The sequence below is a fragment of the Agelaius tricolor genome, unplaced genomic scaffold (genome assembly GCF_023055355.1).
Source record: "Agelaius tricolor isolate 1412-34295 unplaced genomic scaffold, bAgeTri1.0.p SCAF_16, whole genome shotgun sequence".
Taxonomy (NCBI): Eukaryota; Metazoa; Chordata; class Aves; order Passeriformes; family Icteridae; genus Agelaius; species Agelaius tricolor.
Genome location: NW_027269276.1, coordinates 781,114 through 797,597, shown reverse-complemented (window position 1 = coordinate 797,597; position 16,484 = coordinate 781,114). Strand labels below are relative to the sequence as shown.

Here is a 16,484-nt window from a genome sequence, read left to right as displayed (position 1 = left end):
TGGCTGCCGACTGCTGGCTGCCTGCGCCGTGAGGAGCCAGACTGGGCGGAAAAAAAAAATAAAAACCGAGAAAAAACGGAAAAATACAATGCGCCCAACGTGGGGCTCGAACCCACGACCCTGGGATTAAGAGTCCCATGCTCTACCGACTGAGCTAGCCGGGCGCCACACGCACCGTGTGGCCGTCGCGGGTGTCGACAGTGGCCCTGCCGGCCGCGGGCGTTCCCCGCTGCGGCCGCCAGAGGGCGCGTGCCTCGGCTGATCTGCACATTTAACATTCTCGCCTAATTAAACACCATCCCAAACTTTATCCCATCATCTTGGCAGGTGCGGAGCGACCGAAAATGCGGCCGTCACGGGAAAGCCGTGGGCTGCCGGAACCGCGAGCACCCCCCGAGGGGTTAATTCATACAGCCCAGTAATCCCGGGTGTTTGCTCCCCGTGCGCTTCAACCTGACAGAAAATAAAAGGATACAGCGACGGGCAGCCCGAGCTGAGGGGAGGATGGACGTGGCGGCGTCAGCCAAGCACCATTTTTCATTTTTGACCGAAAATTCACTGAATTTTTGTGATTTTTTTAAGCGCGATCCTCGCGACGGGGCAGACGAAGCAATGCGGCAAGGGAGCGCCAGAGGGCGCCACGGGCCACGCCGGCAACGCGTAACACAAGCCCCGCCCCTTAATGTGCATAACCCCGCACCTAATGTACATAATCTGCTCTAATATGCACAGCCCCGCCCATCTGGCATGCATTGATGCCTTGAGAGGCTGCCTGGAACAGAGCTGGGCAGAGTTGAAGAATAAAGCAGGGATTTATTAAAAGGCCTTCACAGGACACACCTTGGGCAGTACCTGAGCCAGGCCGTGGCTACACCCAGGCTGGACTCCAGTTTTCACACTTTTATAAGTTTTGTTCCATTTCCATATTGGGGTTAATTGTCCAGTTCCATCTCCAGGTTACGCCATCCCATCCTCCCAGATTGCTCTCCTCACTTCGCTGTTTGCACTTTTTGGGCCTGAAGCTGCAGCAGTGTCCTTTGTTCTGGGGCTGGAAAAGGATTGTTCTGTGTGACTGAGCTGTGAGGAGAACTGCTAACACTCTCTATGAAGCTCAGAGTTATAAACTAATGCAGTACAGAATCTGGAAAATGTGAAAGCTCAAATTTAGGGCATCAATGTACCCCGCCCACTGATGTACATAACCCCGCCCCTAATACGCATAACCCCGCCTGTCTGATGTGCATAACCACACCCCTAACGTTCACAACTCCGCCCATCTGATGTGCATATCCCCGCCTCCTGTTGTGCATATCTCCGCCCCCTGTTGTGCATAGCCCCGCCCCCTGTTGTGCATATCCCCGCCTCCTGTTGTGCATATCCCCGCCTCCTGTTGTGCATATCCCCGCCTCCTGTTGTGCATATCCCCGCCCCCTGTTGTGTGTAGCCCCGCCCTCGCGGTGCCGCCGCGCCCCGGCGGAGCCCCCAGCCCGCCGCAGCCATGGCGGCCCCGGCCGCGCTGCGCCCGCTCCTGCCCCTCGTCCCCGTGGCCGCCGCGCTGGCGCTGGCCGCGGGCGGGGGCACCGCGGGGACAGGTCCGGGGGGACGGCACGGCGGGGACCGCGGGAGGGCCGCGCGGGGGGCCCGCGGGGATGGGGGCGGGATGTCCGTGGAGTGCGGGGTGCCCGCGGGTGGCGGTGGGGATGAGCGGGATGAGTGCCGGGTGTCCGCGGGATGAGCGGGAATGGGCGCCGAGTGTCCGCGGGATTGTCCGCGGGATGAGCGCGGGGTGTCCGCGGGATGAGCGATTTGAGCGCCGGGTGTCCGCGGAATTGTCCGCGGGATGAACGGGATGAGCGCGGGGTACCCGCGGGAATGAGTGGGATGAGCGCGGGGTGTCCGCGGGATTGTCCGCGGGGATGAGCGGGATGCCCGCGGGATGAGCGCGGGGTGCCCGCGGGATTGTCCGCGGGATGCTCGCGATCCGGACAGCCCGGTGTCCCCGCCGCTGCCGCGCTCCGTGCCCGCGGGCTGGGCACGCCCGGAGCCCGCAGCCAGCCCCGGTCCCCTCCCGGCTCCCCGCCGAGCCCCGCCTGGGAGGCTCCGGAGCGCTCCGTGCCCGCGGGTGCTTTGCCCCCAGAGACGGCGTGTCCCAACACCGCCTCAAAGCGGGGATTCCATTTTTTGGGAGCTTTTCCGTTGTTCGTTCGGTGGTTATCTCACTGGCAGCCGGAGTTTACCAGCGGGAGTTAAGCGGGGCCGGCCAGGGCAGGGCTCCGGAGCTGCCTGACTCCCCCTCGCCCGGCCGGCCCTTAACCCTGACCTTAACGCTGTCCCGGCGGACCCCAGCGCTGGCCCCGCGGGCAGCAGGGGCTGTCCCTGCTGTCCCTGCTGTCCCTGCTCCGTGCGGTCCCCGCGGGCACGTCCCGCTGCTGTCCTTCCAGCCGCAGGGGGAGGCCAGCGGGGACGGGGTGTGAGAGGAAAGGTGCAGAACCCTGCAGGTAAGCACTGCCCCCCTCTCCCCAGAGCCGCGCTCCGGCAGCGACATCGTCCATCCCATCAAGGTCGACGAGAGCGGAGCCTTCCTGTCCTACGACTTGTCCCACCGGGCCCTTCACCGGAGGTCTCCTGCCTCCAGGAGCAAGCTCTCCGCCTTCTACGAGCTGCAGTACAGAGGGCAACCCCTGAAATTCAACCTGAGCCTCAACAGGCACCTCCTGGCCCCGGGCTTTGTCAGCGAGAGGCGTTTCGGGGGCATCGCCGGCGCCAAGATCCAGCCCCGCTCCTACAACCCGTGCCACATGATCGGGGAGGTGCGGGGCCCGCTGCAGGCGGGGCTGGCTGCCCTCAGCACCTGCGATGGCCTGGTGAGTACAGCCCCCCCCTCACACCCTGCCCTGATCCATGAGGGAATGGCAGGAGCTCGGTGGAACCCTTATTTCTGCCAAAAGTGACACGAAAGTTCCCAGCAGCAGAGTCAGCATCTCATCATGCAGGTCTGGTACACCACGGATGGGCTGACTGTAAATTTCCCATGGATTGCAGTGGTTTGGGACCTCTCCAGGGCTGGGTTTACTTGTTTGTGTCCAATTTCCCAAAAGGAGCAATTCTCTGCCTCGTGCTGCGTGAGTGGGATTGTGAGGAGCGCACGGGGAGCGAGGGGCTGGGAGCTGCAGGTGTGATAACACAGCTCCTGGGCACTGAAGCTGCTCGCTGTTTCCTCAGCTCCACTGTTGGTATTTCCTGAGGCAGCAGTGACCTGGAGGAGTCTGGGGGGAAAGGGCTTAGAACCTGCTGTGGATGTGCAGAAATGTCCCATGTGCCTGGTGGGGCAGTGCTCACACTCCTGTCCCTCTCTTTGGAGGGAGCACAACTCCATTGGATCCTCCTCCACAGCTCCCAGAGGGCAGGAGTAAATGGGACCCTGGGGAGAATCCTTCCCTGGGAGGGTGGCAGGGGCTGGGCTGGAATTCCCAGAGCAGCTGGGGCTGCCCCTGGATCCCTGGCAGTGCCCAAGGCCAGGCTGGACACTGGGGCTTGGAGCAGCCTGGGGCAGTGGAAGGTGTCCCTGCCATGGCAGGGATGGGCTTTAAGGTCCCTTCCCACCCCAATCATTCCAAGGTCCCTTGATTCCATTGATTCCTTGATTCCCCAGCCATTCCAAGGTCCCTTGATTCCGCTGATTCCTTGATTCCCCAGCCATTCCAAGGTCCCTTGAGTCCGTGATCACTGCCAGTGCCAGGTTCCACCCGGGCTGCAGGTGGCCTCACGGTGGCACTTTGTGTCTCCCTGGCAGAAAGGTGTGTTTCAGCTCATGAATGAGGACTATTTCATCGAGCCCGTGTCCAGCAGCCCGCGGGAGGAGGGAGCAGCACAGCCCCACAGGATCTACAAGCGCCAGGTGCTGGAGGCCAGGGCTGAGCAGGGCAGGAGCGCCCCAGCCCCGCGGGAGCCCTGCGGCGTGCCAGGTACTGCCCCTTCCTCTGTGCCACCAGGGACCCAATGCTGCTGCACCCCAGGCCTCGGGGCTCACCTTCTGCTGCAGGCAGGGGGGATGTGGAGACAGAGCTTTTGCTTTCGTTTCCACCAAAACTTTGGGTTTGACCTGCCAGGTTGTTGGGCTTTGGGCGTGGAACTCGGTGGCTGCCCCGGGAGTTCCCGCTGTGGGCAGAGGGCATGGGGGTCCTTCCCTGTGCACAGCACATGGGTTGGATCAACTCCCAAATCCAGCATTCCGAGTGCTGAGGAATTCAGTGCATTCCCAGAAGCTCGTGGGCACTTTGCTCCCTGATGAAGCTGCAGTGCATTATGTGCTGCACGTTTTCTGGAGCTCTCTGCTTCCACTAACTGGGGTTTGCTTGTGTAACAGCGTTATCTTCAGGCATTCTTCTGATTATCTAAATTAATTATTTAATCTGTGGTAATAATCTTAATGGCTTCTTCTGGGCTTTGAAGTCTGTTCTTGACTCAAGTCCATTTGAAGTCTATTCTTGATCATTAATTTCTCTGGGTGTACCATGGCCTGTGTGTAATTCACGTGGATCTCCTCTGTAATGAGCACCAGCGGGGTGGACGTGCTGTGCATGCCCTGGAGGGGAATTCCATGGGAATCCCAAAGTCTGTAGGGTTTTAGTGACTGCCATCCTCTTGCTGAGCTCTGCTGTGTTGCTCTTTGCTTTGCCCGTGACAGGCAGGTGCTGCTGGTGTTGTTTAACTCCTGTCAGTGCCCAGGCTGCTGTGTGCTCACTGGGTGGTGTTGGACTGGGGTGATCCCAAGGGGAAATGCCCAGGGATGTCAGTGCCCAGGGCTGCCCTTGTGCCCAGCTGGGATCATCCCAAGGGGAAATGCCCCCTGGGCACCCCCAGCCCTGCAGCAGCCTCACATCTCAGCTGGGAGCTCACAATGGGAAGGAGCTCCAAGGAAGCTGCTGCGATTAAACTGTCACAGCGGCATTAGCAGCTCATCGGGAGGTGCAGATAGCTGGGATTTCTCAGGCTGGGGATGAAACGCCCTTTCACAGCACACTGCTGCTCAGTGCAGCCCAGGAAGTGTAGGAGTCCATTGTTAGGGAAGCCATGAAAGCGATTCCCACTGTGTGGGATGAGGTTTGTAAAGCCTTCACCCCGCTCGGGCTGACCCTGACCTTGCTCTTGGAGCCGTGTCACAGGAAAAGTCCCCGCTGCAGAATTCCCAGTGCCTGGTGTGCGTGAGGAGCTGAGCTCTCGCCGCCTCCGCACTCCCAGCCAACATTCCCCTTCTTTCCCCTTGGGAAGGAGCAGAGCCTCTCTCCTCTCCTCTCCCTGTGCCTGGGGCAGTCTCCGTGCTGCCCTGCAGGGTCCCCTTGTTCCCTTGGGAAGGAGCAGAGCCCTCCTCTCCTCTCCTCTCCTCTCCTCTCCTCTCCTCTCCTCTCCTCTCCTCTCCTCTCCTCTCCTCTCCTCTCCTCTCCTCTCCTCTCCTCTCCTCTCCTCTCCTCTCCTCTCCTCTCCTCTCCTCTCCTCTCCTCTCCTCTCCTCTCCTCTCCCTGTGCCTGGGCAGTCTCGGTGCTGCCCTGCAGGGTCCCAGCCTGCCCAGGGCTCTGCAGTCACCAGTGCTGCTTTGGGGGCACAGAGTTCATTGTGATAGGAACTGTCCCTTCCTGAAAAACGCAGATTTGGGATGACCCCAAATGTGGAGCCACCAGGGTTTTTTCTCAGGTTGTTTCTCAAGCGTCTCTGCAGTGTTGTCTATAAATTCCTGTCAGTACAAACACTAAGACTCTGCTTTGGGAGGCTCCCTGTTCCTTGTGAAATACTGAAAACCTTGTTCTGGTCAAAGAAATTCCTTCAAATGCTCTGTTTTGGTTTTGGGTTTTTTTTTGTGTCCTGCTCATGTGCAGCAGGCTGAGCTCAGAGTCCTTTGGAACAGAGCACAGCAAAATGCACAGGAGTTATTGAGTTATGGTTCTAAGTGTGGAGCCTTCTCCACATCAAAGGTGATTCCTTTGAATTAAAAAAGAAGATATTAAAGGTGCAGGCACTTGATCAAGGAAAAAAAAATATTTTTTCCCCTTAAATCGCTCAGAGTCTCAGGAAAGCCTGGAGCGGTCTGAGAGGCGCAGGGAGAGGTGGGAGCAGAAGCAGCACAGGAGGAGGAGGAGGAGGATCAAGCAGCGCTCCATCAGCAGGGAGAAGTGGGTGGAGACGCTGGTGGTGGCAGACACCAAGATGGTGGAGTTCCACGGCAGTGCCAACATCGAGAAGTACGTGCTGACCGTCATGAACATGGTGAGTGCTGGCCCTGGGCTGCACCCAGAGCCCGTCCAGGGTGACACGGGCAGGGCCATGGCACCGTGGGCATCGTGGTCTCCAAGGGAGGCGCTGGACAGGACGGCTGAGGGAGGGACAGCCTGGCCGTGGTGGTCTCTGCTGGCACTCTGGGCGCTGTGCTGGTGCCATGACACAAGCAGAGAAAGAGGTGGCTCGGCCTGTCCCTCTGCTGCTGCCAGGCTGGCACCTCTTGGCATTCCAGAGGAAAGATTTGATGCCAGGAAGGGCTGGGATGGGGCAGAGCACCTCAGGTAACATCCCTGGGTTTCTGAAGGCACCCAGAGAGCACCAAACTCCTTTGGGATGTTAAACACATCCAATAGGAGTGGGAGCAGAGGGGTCCCCCGGGCATTTCTGGCTGAGTTCCAGTGTCTGCACAGATCCCACGGAGTGTAAATGGATTTCATGGCAGGCCTCGCTCCAGCCCCGTGCCTGCTCTTGTCTCCCATGAGGGGAATTCCTGAGATGTGTCAACAGCCTGCAGCAGCTTCCCCTGCAGGAGCTGCCGCAGCTGGAGGTGGCAGGGGCAGCGTGCCGGCTGCTCTGTGTCCCCAGCCGTGTCCCCGTGGTGTCCCACTGCAGGTGGCAGGGCTGTTCCACCACGCCAGCATCGGGAACCCCATCAACATCGCCATAGTGCGGCTGATCCTGCTGGAGCACGAGGAGGTGAGGCCCAAACTGCGGCTGGGCTGGGGACCAGGCTCCCTCCTGGGCTGGCCCAGGGTGTGTGGGAGAAATCCAGGTGCCCACCTTTGCCTCCTCCTCTTGGCTGGTGGAGCCAGGGTTGGTGTGAGCCTGGTTTGGGGTGGTTTGTGGTGTCACACACAGTGCCACTGTGCTGGCAGAGGGCTCTGGGTCACTGGTGGTCGTGTCCAAGCTGCTGTGGTGGCTCTGGGGGGCCTGAGGCCACTCGGGGTCTCCACAGTCACGTCCTTCTCTGTCAGCCAGCACACAGGGTTTTCCTGCAGTGGTTCTTAAGCCCTGTTACTGGATGATTTAATGTTTTGGTTGAATCACAGATGAAAAGAAAGCAGGAAAAGGGCTGTCTTCCCACCCAGCCTACAAGCTATAAACATGGAGCAATTCCATCTGGATGGCAGTCACTGCCAATCCCCCTCTGATGTGCCTGGGCTCGGACCTCTCCCCTCCCCATCCCAAAACCCGAACAGCTCCAGCAGATCTCCCTTTATGTTGGCAGGAGGACCTGAAGATCTCCCACCACGCAGACAACACCTTGAAAAGCTTCTGCAAGTGGCAGAAGAGCATCAACGTGAAGGGAGACTCCCACCCCCTGCACCACGACGTTGCCGTGCTGCTCACCAGGTGTGGGGCCCAAAAACTCACCTGGCTGCAGGTGGGACAGCCAGGGGAACATCTCCTGGCAGCTGTTGAAGTCTCACTCTCCCTGCCTGGACACCTGCATGTGAGATCTGTGATGTGAAATCTGGGGACATCTCCCGGTGGCTGCAGCTGCTGTGGAAGGTGGCCCTGCCCATGGCAGGGGGTTGGAATTAGATGATCTTTAGGATCCCTTCCAACCCAAAGCGTTCCATGAGTCTGTGATTCCATGGACTGGTCTCAGATCTCAGGTTTAAACCTAGACACAGCTCCCAGCTGAGGTTTTCAAAACAGGTTTTCACCGTGGCCCCGTTGCCAAGCCCCAGAAGGGCTGGATCCAGGAGCTGTACACAGGATTAACTCTCCTTTTTCCCTCAGAGGCTGGGCTTGGCAGAGGAGCCTCTGGGAAGCCCCTGACCTCCCACGGAGCTGGCAGGAATTCCTGCCTCTGGCCAAGTTTGTGTACCTTGCAGTCAAAGCCTGGTTTGAGGCTTTCAGGCTGCCGTCAGCTGGCTGCTGTGGTGGTTTGGGTGATGATTCACAACCCACAGCAGCTTTATCTTCCCTGGGAGGTTGCTTTGTAGCAGAAATGAGGCACTTCAGGCCTTGTACTTCAGTGGAGCTGTTCTTCCTGGGAGGCAGGAGCTGCCCTGGAAAACCACAGCACCTCTGGGATGTTCTTCCCCAAAACATTGTTTGATTATCCCCAGCATCAGCTTTATTTATACAAGGGAGTAAATGCAGCCAGGCTGGCCAGCAGCTCCCATTAATCAGGCTTAATGGTGAGCTGGGGATACCGGGAGAGGAAAGGGGAAAGGAAAGGTCACAAATGTTTCCCCTGTGGAAGGACGTTGGATGTCTCGGCTCTCGCTCCTGTTTGGCGCTGTCCGTGGGCCGGGTCCTGCCGCCTTCCAACGCCCTCTCTGCTCTGTGTCTGTCTGTCCGTCTGTCCGTGTGTCCCCTCGGCCAAGGAAGGACATCTGTGCTGCCATGAACAGGCCCTGTGAGACCCTGGGGCTGTCCCACGTGGCCGGGATGTGCCAGCCCCACCGGAGCTGCAACATCAACGAGGACACGGGGCTGCCGCTCGCCTTCACCGTGGCCCACGAGCTGGGACACAGGTACCACCCTCCTCCTCCTCCTCCTCCTGTTCTCTGTGTGCACCCTAGAGCTGGAGAAGGCACGGGGGAAGTTGGGAGATGGTTCCCAGATGGTTCCTCATAGGTGCAAACACCCCCTTGCTCCCTGAGGGTTTCATTCCAGAGTTAAGTTTTGGGTTGTCCCACGTTTAATGAGAACCACACAATCCAAGGCAACCTGGAGAAATTGCACCTGTGTATTGTCCTGGGGTGGTGTGGGAAGGTTTTGGAGCAGGGGTTGCCCATTGAGAAGTTTTAAAGTAGGATCTGTCTGTACTATCAGTGACAGAATCTTGCTGGCCCCAGTTTCAGTTAAACTTTGACAAGGTCACTTGAACATTGCAGTTTCAGTTAGACATAGACATCTGACTGAAGACATAGACATTCCCAATAAACATCTGCATGTGGGAAAACACCCACCAGCGAGATCTTGTTGAATATTCCTGAGTTTTCAGTGGGAAAGCTGCAGTGAGAGCAGGGGACAAAGCTCAGGGCTGTCAGTAGATGTGCCCAGGGCAGTCCCTGCTCCGGGGCCGGGAGCGGTGGCGGTGGTGGCTGTGGTGCTCGTGGCTCACCTCCCCTCCATGGGCTGTGTCTTACACAGTTTTGGGATTCAGCATGATGGAAGCAGCAATGACTGTGAGCCAGTTGGGAAAAGACCTTTCATCATGTCTCCACAGCTCCTGTATGACACGTCCCCACTCACCTGGTCCCGCTGCAGCCGCGAGTACATCACACGCTTCCTCGAGTGAGTGCTTCCTCCTCCTCCTCCTCACTGATGGGGCTGGGGGGTCGGGGCCCAGGTGTGGGGGTGTTCTTATCTCTGAGATATCTCTCTAAGAGAGTTGGGGGGTCTTTGCCCAGAACAGCTGTGGCTGCCCCATCCCTGCGAGTGCCCAAGGCCTGGGGTAGTGGGAGGTGTCCCTGCCCATGGCAGGGGTGGGATGAGATGGGCTTTGAGGTCCCTTCCCACCAAACCATTCCACAGTTCCATGGATCCTCCCAGGGTTGCCTCGCTCTGTGCTGTGAAGGGGGCTCAGGAGCTTTTGAGGGGCACAGGGGCTGTGGCTGCACAGATAAAACCAGAGTGTTTTCCCTCAGTGCTCCCTGCAGGTTCTGCAGAATCTCTTTGATTCTCTCTGCCTGTCATGGGCAAACCAGATCCAGGCAAATGCTTCCCCGCCTTTGTTTATTTTTAGCAGCCGTGGCTGATTTTCCAGCCTGTTGTTAGGAAGTTCCAAGGAGCCCGGACGGGAGTTTGGTTTGTCAGCCAGTGGCTTGCACTGGAGGAGCATTTCCCCCGTGCTGCAGGAAGGTTTGGAAGCAGTGAGGAGCAGCAAGGGGAGAGCTGGGCCAGGGCGGCCTGGGGCCAGGCTCTGCTCCCAGATCCCAGCCTGGGCCGTGTGGGTTGGCCCCGTGCAGGGGAATTACTGCTGATTTATGGCTTTCTGAGGAATGGAGCTCTCCCGCTTCCGCAGCGCTCTTGGCCCTCTGCTTTTAACCTTCACTTGGGCAGGAAGAATTTCCTGCCTGTGCTGACCCTGGGCTGCTGCTGAGGGGGAGACAGAGCAGCTGGAAGCTCCTCTGCTGGGCTTTGGGTGTCTGTGCTCCCCAGAAGGAGCAGCTCTTCCTCGGGAGCTGTCTGTCCCTGGCTGTGACACCCGGGCCAGGGCACAGACAGGAGTGTTGTAACGGGATGCTGGCAGGAGAGCAGGAGGGAGGGAGCCAGGAAACCCGACCCTGCTGACCTGGGGTTGCTGGGTGTGCTTGGAACAGACCTCATGTTCGGGAAAACCACACTCTTGCATGGTGATGATTGTTATTTTACACAAGATCGTTGTTATTTCACAAGCACTGCTGAATGTCGGAGCATCTGAAAGGGATTCCTGGCAGCAGCAGGGCCCCAGCACTGCAGTCAGTGCTGCTGCAGCTGGGCCTCCAGTCAGGGTCTGCCTGGACACGAGGGGGCACTGGGAGGAGAGCTCCTGTCCCTGCTGTGGCAGCCTGTCCCCAGGGAAGGTGTCCCCTTGCTCAGGCCAGGGTGCTGGCACAGGGTGGCTGCTGATGCTCCAGGGCATCAAGACCTTTCAGTCTTTGCTCTACATCAGAACCAGATCTTCAGCCTCTTTTCACAGTGCTGGAGCTGTTCTTCCATCATCCTCCTCTTGCCAGGGCCTGGGGCTGCTGCCCTTGCCACCCCTCTGCCAGCCCCTCCAGCCCCATGGCTGTGCTGCTGATTCTTCCCGAGCTCCAAGCTTTGCCTTTGTTTTTGTTGAACTCTGTCCTGGCTCCTTTGGACCCTTCCTCCAGTTCTCTGGGAGCTTTTGGAATTTTAATCCTGCTCTCAAATGTATCTGCAGATCCTCTCAGGCTGCTCACAGATGGGGATTTAATCATTGTTCCATCCACTCCATCCTCCAGCTCGTTAAGGAGTGGGCTGGAACAGGCAGAGCAGTGCAGGCCCCTGCATCTTTCCCTGTGGACTGGGATTTACTGCACATCCCTGGAAGCCAGAGGGAAACTCAGGCCAATTTTTCCCTGCTTGGAGATGTGTTTTGGCCAATTGAACAGACCAGGAGAATGATTGTAGAATATTTAACAAAGCTATAGATTCTGGAAAAGCTGGAAAGCTGAGGCAGATCCCAGTGACCCCAGACTGGACAGAGACCCCTCTGTGAGCTGGGGCCGGGCAGGGAGTGCCCCAAGCAGCTCAGAGGAACAGCAGGAGGCTGGGGACAGGCAGGGGGGACCTGTGGGGCCCAAACAGGCAGAGGGTGAAGGGTCCAGAGCAGCACGAGTGTCACAGCTGGGGCTCATCCAGGCTGAAGTGCTCGAGCCTGGACTTTTTCCAGTGAGGACACCTTCTGTTTTTAGAGAAAACATTCCAAGTGTACAGAATGGGATGGGCTTTAAGGCTCCTTCCAACCCAAACCATTCCAGGATTCTGGGATTCTGTGGAAGCACATGGGGAGGTGCCCTGTAGAGTGTGCCTGACACAGGCTGCCCAATCCATGCCCCATCCATCCCAGCTCAGCACCACATCACCCACAGGGGTGGGATCCTGCCCTTCCCACGGGGCTGGGAGCAGCAGGGTGCTCCTGCTGTTGGGAGTTTGGAAATGGAGATTTCTGAGCCCCTGAAAACAACCCCTTTCCTGGCTCCTCCCACACTGAAATATAAGTGTATGTCAGCGAGGACATGCATGGGGTTAAGGGGCTGTCTCCAGCCACGGGAGCTGTTTGCAGGTGTCCAGTGTGGAGCTCGTGGTGGGGTGGGAAAGGGAGGAGGGGGTGCTGGTTCTGCTGGGCATCACCCGTGGCACTGCCAGCACCCCAAAGCCGCAGCTCCCCTGCTTCCAGCGCTGTTCCCGTGCTGCTGCTTTGGCTTGAGAAGGAATCTCACTGCACGTGGATTCCCAACAAACCCGAGTAATCTGATCCTCCACCGCAGCCCTGCCAGAGGCTCGGCCTTGCTGGAAAGGAGTTTGTTGAAATAACACCGCGGGCTGAGCCGGGACAATCCCGGCTGTGTTTGGGAAGAGTCAGCAGCAGCTGGAGCAGGGGAGGCACCTCTGCCCCAGAGCTGTCCTGTCCAGCTCGGCCTGAGCAGGGTGTGGGCATGTCCAGCTGCTGATCATCTCCTCTATTCCTGTTAGCAGCATCTGCAGTGGAGCTTGTGGCTCCACTGGGACATTTATGGTTGTTGCCCCTTCTGTCTTTGTCCCTTCACCTTCCTCCCCCACATCTGGCACACCAGGGGGACATGGGGGGATCACTCTGGGGGGCTCCCACCCCAGTGAGGTACCCAGAGGTGCCCATCCCCACCGGAGCAGCCCCAGGGACTGCAGAGCTGGGGCTGTGTCAGTGGGAAATGCTGGTTGCTCATCCAGGACATTGGCCAGTGGCTGTTCCCATCTCCTGCCAGAGCTGTGGGACACTGGGTGACACTGGGTGACACTGCTGTGGGACACTGGGTGACACTGCTGTGGGACGCTGGGTGACACTGCTGGGTGACACTGCTGGGTGACGCTGCTGGGTGACACTGGGTGACACTGGGTGACGCTGCTGGGTGACACTGCTGTGGGACACTGGGTGACCCTGCTGGGTGACACTGGGTGACACTGGGTGACACTAGGTGACACTGCTGTGGGACACTTGGTGACCCTGCTGGGTGACCCTGGGTGACACTGGGTGACACTGGGTGACCCTGCCATGCCCTCTCTTGCAGCCGGGGCTGGGGGCTGTGCCTGGATGATCCCCCGGCCCGGGAGCTGCTGGACTTTCCCCTGGTGCCCCCGGGCGTCCTGTACGACGTGGGCCACCAGTGCCGGCTGCAGTACGGCCCCTACTCCACCTTCTGCGACGACATGGACGTAAGGGGGACTGCTGGGCATCAGGGGGGCTCTGGGGGGCTTGGCTGGGGCTGTGCCCACCCTGCCCCAGGGATGGATCTGATCTGTGCCCAAGGGAGGGCTCTGTGCCAGGCAGGAACCTGTCCCTCTGTCCCCACAGAGTGTCTGCAGCACGCTGTGGTGCACGGTGGGGAACACATGTCACTCCAAGCTGGATGCAGCTGTGGATGGCACAGCCTGCGGGGAGAGCAAGGTAAGGGGGGGGACTCCCCTCCAGGACCTTGGGGAGCCATGCTCTTGGGGAAAGCAAGGTAAGGGTGGGGGACACCCTTCCATGGCCTTGGGGAGCCCTGCTCCTGGGGAGAGCAAGGTAACAGGGGGGACTCCCCTCCAGGACCTTGGGGAGCCCTGCTCCTGCACACACAGGGGCTCTGCAGGGTCACTGCAGGGCTGGGCTCATCCCACTGCCCCTGCTCTGCCCAAACACCCACTGCCCCAGCAGGGACTGCCCTCGGGGAGGGTGACTCACTTGGGGTCACTTGAATCCCAAAGGGAAGGTGAAACCCACAGTTAATGCCTGTGGCAGGAGAGCACGTGGCTCATTCTGCTGCCAGGGTGGATGCTCCTCCCTGGGGTCTCTCCCACTACTGGGGAGCCCCTCTGGGCCGACACTGGGCTGTGAATCCCCTTGCTGAGGGGTCTCCACAGAGCTTTGGGTTTGTTTTCTCCCTCCAACAGCCCAACACCTCTGGGTTTGCCATGGCTTGAGGAGCTCCAGGCTCTGGCCGAGCCCAGCTGACCCCAGGCACCCGCATGCAAGCAAAGCAGGGATTTCCACGGGCCAGTCTGTGTGCTGGGCCTCAGCTCTCCCACCCCTGACCCCGTGTTCCCCTCCTGTCCTGCAGTGGTGCTTCAATGGCGAGTGTGTTCCCGTGGGCTTCCGGCCCGAGCCCATCGACGGCGGCTGGAGCTCCTGGAGCGCCTGGGCCTCCTGCTCCCGCAGCTGTGGGGCAGGAGTGCAGAGTGCTGAGAGGCACTGCAGCCAGCCCACGTAAGCCAGCCCTGAGCCCGGACTGCCCAGACCCCAGCGTGGAGGAGTCTGGGGAGTCACAGAATGCTGGGGTGGGTTGGGCTGGGGGGGACTGCTTCCATCCCCTGCCCTGGAGTGCTGCAGTGTGACTCAAACAAAGGGCAGAGGCTCCACGCTCAGAGATGTAAAACATATCCAGTGTCCTTTAGTGACAGAACAGCAAACCAGGCATTCTTGGAGCCTGATTCAGAGTTGTTTTGAAAAATCCTGCTGCAGTTTATCACCCTGCTGCATTCCATCAGCCAGTGCTGGCTGGAAGTGTCCGGGCACTGCTGGAGGAGCTGCCATCTCCATCCTGGGATTTCTGCTGACCCATCTGCTCCCCAGATGTCCCCTTGGTCACCAAACCCCTGTTGCACTGGATTCAGCCAAAACCCCCAGCTTGCCCTGGTGTGAGAGCAGCCTGGGATGGGGAGGAAAAGGGCTTTATGGTGTTCACCATGGCATGGGGAGCTCTGGCAGCCCCAGGAGTGAACTCCTGTCCCTTCCAGCCATGCTCTGCCCATCCTCTTCCTCGGGTGAGTTTGGTACGTGCTGCTGGGCTCTTGAGGGAAGTACTCTGTCATCTCAGTCCTGGATCAGGACCTGGATTTATGTTTGACGTAAACGCTGTGGCAGAGGTGCTGTGGTGGTTTGTGGAGTGCTCCAAACACAGCTGTGGACAGGCAGGAGAGCAAACACTGGGAATTTCCCGGGCAGTTGTTTGCTTTGGCCACTGGAGGTAAATCTACAGCTTTGCCCTTGGGATGAGGTGAGAAAATGTGTGCTGGGCATCCCCCCCTCCCACAGCCATTCCTCAGGGCAGAGCGTGTAAACACAGCCCTAAAATAATCATTGGCTTCATTCTCTTCAGCAGAGTGTGCCCAGGGGAAGGGATTCTCGTGGGGTCACTGGGATATGGGCCATGGACAGTGGTGTGACAGAAGGACAAGGCAGCAGGGTGGGAGATGGTGGCCGTGTTGTGAGGGTCTGCTGGCATCTGAGGAAAGCACTGCTGTGCTTCTTGAGTCTCTCCTGCTTTAACAAGTCCAGTGTCAGCTTTGTTGTTCCCTGGGGCAGTAGAGGAGCAGAGTCAGGAGGATTCCCTGGGTGGGATGGAGAGCAGCTCCTCCAGAGCAGCTGCAGGAAGGGCACCAGGCTGGACGGGGCTTGGAGCTGCCTGGTCTGTGGAAGGTGTCCCTGCCCACGGCAGGGGATGGACTCTGAGATCCCTTCTGACCCAAACCATTGCAGAGCTCTGTGACTCTGAGGCCTGTGCCCTGCCAGCCCTTGTGACCAGTTTGTGCCTCCCCCAGGCCCAAGTACGGGGGCCGGTACTGCCTGGGCGAGCGCAAGCGGTTCCGGATCTGCAACGTGCGGCGCTGCCCCCTGGACAAGCCCTCCTTCCGCCAGGTCCAGTGCAGCCAGTTCAACCCCATGCTCTACAAGGGGAAGCTCTACAAGTGGACTCCAGTGCCCAACAACAGTGAGTGCAGGGCAGAGACCTCAAACCTGGAGCGGCTCGGGAGCGGCCGGAGCCGCTGTTTGTGTCCCTGCCTTGCCTTGTGCCCCACTCGTGCTGTGATTTGGATTTTACGCTGCCCTGGGCTTGCAGGGTTGATGTGTGCTTTCGGCTCTGCAGCGCTGGGGCTGAGTGTGTGCCTGTTCCCCAGTGAACCCCTGCGAGCTGCACTGCCGGCCCGAGCACGAGTACTTTGCGGAGAAGCTGCGGGACGCGGTGGTGGACGGCACGCCCTGCTACGACAGCGACGCCAGCCGCGACGTCTGCATCAACGGCATCTGCAAGGTGGGCTGGCACCGGGGACACCCCGGGCCTGCAGAGCACCCACGGGGCAGCACCCAGCCTTGGGCACTCGGCATCCCCTCCCTCTTGTGCTGAGCTCGTCCTTTTGCCATTCCCCGCTTGGAGAGCGTTCCTGGTTCCCGTGGGGTGAGTGCTGCAGGCTGTGTCAGCCTCTGTGCTGGCCTCAAGGAGCCAGGGCACCACCCAGGCCAGGATGGATGCAACCTGGAGCAGCCTTGGACACCCTGGTCTCAGGGAAGGTGTCCCTGGCCATGGCAGGGGGCTGGAACTGCATTGTCCTTAAGGTCCCTTCCACCCCAAGCCATGCCAGGATGCTGTGAATCCAAGGTCCCTTCCATCCCAAGCCATGCCAGGATGCTGTGAATCCAAGGTCCCTTCCACCCCAAGCCAGGCCAGGATGCTGTGAATCCAAGGTCCCTTCCGCCCCAAGCCATGCCAGGATGCTGTGAATCCAAGGTC

General features: G+C 59.3%; 1 protein-coding gene and 1 non-coding gene across 4 annotated transcripts in view; one reads left to right on the top strand and one right to left on the bottom strand.

The window, feature by feature from the left end:
* Window positions 1-91: 91 nt before the first annotated feature.
* On the bottom strand, window positions 92-164 carry TRNAK-CUU (transfer RNA lysine (anticodon CUU)). Its single transcript has one exon. It is a non-coding gene; the product is annotated as a tRNA-Lys (tRNA).
* Window positions 165-1,451: 1,287 nt separating this feature from the next.
* Window positions 1,452-16,484, top strand: part of ADAMTS7 (ADAM metallopeptidase with thrombospondin type 1 motif 7) — a 37,365-nt gene continuing 22,332 nt past the window's right edge. For all 3 annotated transcript variants that reach the window (XR_011681394.1, XR_011681393.1, XM_071441074.1), the window contains exons 1-13: window positions 1,452-1,592; window positions 2,524-2,864; window positions 3,794-3,965; window positions 6,059-6,261; window positions 6,886-6,969; window positions 7,502-7,626; window positions 8,613-8,762; window positions 9,385-9,528; window positions 13,008-13,152; window positions 13,292-13,384; window positions 14,037-14,182; window positions 15,517-15,686; window positions 15,874-16,007. Coding sequence is in view for 1 of the 3 variants with exons in the window: in XM_071441074.1 (XP_071297175.1) it covers window positions 1,499-1,592; window positions 2,524-2,864; window positions 3,794-3,965; window positions 6,059-6,261; window positions 6,886-6,969; window positions 7,502-7,626; window positions 8,613-8,762; window positions 9,385-9,528; window positions 13,008-13,152; window positions 13,292-13,384; window positions 14,037-14,182; window positions 15,517-15,686; window positions 15,874-16,007 (2,001 nt within the window). In the remaining 2 variants the exon portion in view is untranslated. The remainder of the gene's footprint in view (window positions 1,593-2,523; window positions 2,865-3,793; window positions 3,966-6,058; window positions 6,262-6,885; window positions 6,970-7,501; window positions 7,627-8,612; window positions 8,763-9,384; window positions 9,529-13,007; window positions 13,153-13,291; window positions 13,385-14,036; window positions 14,183-15,516; window positions 15,687-15,873; window positions 16,008-16,484) is intronic.